The sequence below is a fragment of the Haplochromis burtoni genome, unplaced genomic scaffold (genome assembly GCF_018398535.1).
Source record: "Haplochromis burtoni strain Fernald_Lab_line unplaced genomic scaffold, NCSU_Asbu1 Contig_31, whole genome shotgun sequence".
In the NCBI taxonomy this organism is placed as follows: Eukaryota; Metazoa; Chordata; class Actinopteri; order Cichliformes; family Cichlidae; genus Haplochromis; species Haplochromis burtoni.
The window spans coordinates 13098-15678 of NW_024582392.1; the positions used below are offsets into that span (position 1 = coordinate 13098).

Here is a 2581-nt window from a genome sequence, read left to right on the forward strand (position 1 = left end):
GAGAGCCATAACCTTAAATTCAGTAGTCTCATTAAAACTGATGTTGGGGATGGGGAGCTGATACGATTCAATGAAAAGTGAGCTGAAAATAACCTGAAAGGAGTAAATCGCAGCTGAGATGTAAATTTCATCTCAAGATTAATTTATATAAATAACAACAGTAAAAGAAGCAGGAACAAAAGGGCTGTGAAAGAAAAAACATTTAATGCAATAAAACTTGTAGATAAACCTTTAACCTCCTAGGACCTGGCGTCCACATATGCGAACATCACTTTTTGGGTTATTTAGACCAAAATACTCAATTTTGCTCTGCAAGGGCCATTTACATATCCACGAAAAAGGACATTATACTGCTACTGTTCTATCAACATTTCAAAGGAATATCCTCAGATGTGGCTCTTACTTTTCTTAAAAACAAAAATAAGGTAAAAAAAATAATAAAAATCTGCTAATTCTTTACTTTTGCATTCATCGGGCCCCGATATGCCTAAATATCAAAGAGAAATTAAAAATGCATGCCGTGGAAGAGTTCGGGTCTTAGGAGGTTAATGTAGATCAAACATAATATTTCATATTGTAATAATAAACTTTACGATGACCAGTAATGACCTCGGATCCCTCAAATTTACCTTCACAGATGACACCGGCATCTTCTTATGTGGCTGCAGTCTGAGATCCATACCCTTGACTGGTCGACACTCAGGAACAGGTTGGTTCCTCGCCGTGCATCTCATCATCATCCAGATAGGGCCCTGTGCCTGCACCAAATTGTGCATTAGTTGGTGCGAGAGGACCCTACCACAGCCCAGCTGCCTACATACCACCTGAGCATCCTCCAGGCCCCAAGAATCATCACACACTGTCCCCCACTGCCACTGTGGAAGGATCTCCACCCTGCCAGAGCAGGAGTGAATGCTATTTACCAGGCGGACCGCCCCCTCAACTCCTGTGCTGTTGTCCACTGCTGTTGAACCAGTGACATTAACCCGAAAAGCTGGAGAGGTCTGTGTTCTTGAAGCAGGTGTGGAATAAGGAAATCCAGGGTCTGTTTGCAATTAAAAAAGAAATACAAATAAATAATAATTGTAGAGCTGTGAAACAGTTTGAGAACAACATTTTAAAAATTAATTTGTTAGCGTGTATTCATACTTAAAATGTATCAATTCAGAGACAAATTTGACATTACACATTTGAGTTTTAACAGTTTTATGTGGTGTTTCAAAGTAAAGACATTTGCTGTACTGCTCAAATAAAAAGTCTCAAATAAAAAGTCTGTAGATGAAACGAATGAAAGATTATCTTGATTTCATTAAATGTTCTGCAGGATTTTCTTAATTGAAGAGACAATAATGGAAACATCAGTATAATATCAACTTAAATTAATAGGTGGACGTCCTGCCAAAGAAGTATTTTTTTTGTTTTTCAATAATAAATGATGCATCTACATTTCATGACTTTAACTAAAATGCAGTGATTGGGTTGTTTCAATGAAATATTTCAGGAGAACCAACAGAATCATGGAAGCTTCAACAGAGTTTTATGAATATTCCTTCTACCTTAAAAATAGCTTCATGTTTCATGGTGAATTGTCTGCCACCAGAGGACATCACTATATGAAAACCCTTATTTTTTGCATTCAAATGAAATCAAGGTAATTTTTCTGACCACATTTGAGATGGATGTAGTCAGCTTCTGGGGAGTATGCCAAAGTATATAACATGATATGTTCTCTTACATCTAGGTGGCGCTCTAACGATTGACAAATATTGATGTTTAATGACAAAATATTTAATATAACAAAACCTGTGGGTAGCACAGTTTGAAGTAAACAAAACATAGTATTTCTATTATTGTATAATAAACTTTACAGCATAGACACAGAGTAAAAAAATGTAACCTCAGTGATGCCACCTTCTCAAATTTACCTTGACAGATGACACCGGCGTCTTCATTGTGGCCACAGTTGTGAGATCCTAACCCTGAGTGATGACACACAAACAGGTTGGATTCCCAGCCTGTGCATCCAACCTCATCCATCCAGATGGGCCCTGTGCCTTGCCCAAATTGCGCATTAGTTGGTGCAGAGAGGACCCTACCACAGCCCAGCTGCCTACATACCACCTGAGCATCCCTCAGGCCCCAAGAATCATCACACACTGTCCCCCACTGGCCACTGTGGAGGATCTCCACCCTGCCAGAGCAGGAGCCGTAATTGCCATTAACCAAGCGAACATTCCTTTGAGTTTCTGTGATAAAAGGGATTACATACAAAAAATAAAGAAATGCAAGAATACAATGATAATTTTAGAATGAGCCCCTATGAACTGCAGATTAACATTGCAAATTACCCAATATAAACTCCACATTCCTTCAACTTTAAATGTTTAACAAAATTGAAGCATTCAATGTCAAAGAGCCTGTAGGTAAAATATTTTAGTATAAAGTGAATATAAATGTGTAATAGTTGGTCACTGAAAACCTCTCAGTTAAAATTTTATCAGGGACAAACAGTCAAACACGTACAAACTTGAGTCCATCCGCCTTCTCAAATTTACCTTCACAGATGACACCAGCGTCTTCA

The 2581-nt window shown here is 38.2% G+C and overlaps 1 protein-coding gene across 1 annotated transcript in view; it reads right to left on the bottom strand.

Annotated features, from left to right (window-relative positions):
- Window positions 1-629: 629 nt before the first annotated feature.
- LOC102310504 (deleted in malignant brain tumors 1 protein) overlaps window positions 630-2581 on the bottom strand; it is a gene marked incomplete at its 3' end in the record, with an annotated part of 7983 nt that continues 6031 nt past the window's right edge. The window contains exons 4-5 of the mRNA XM_042219282.1: window positions 1926-2246; window positions 630-1045 (exon numbers count right to left, since the gene is read on the bottom strand). Coding sequence (XP_042075216.1) covers window positions 630-1045; window positions 1926-2246 — 737 coding nt within the window. The remainder of the gene's footprint in view (window positions 1046-1925; window positions 2247-2581) is intronic.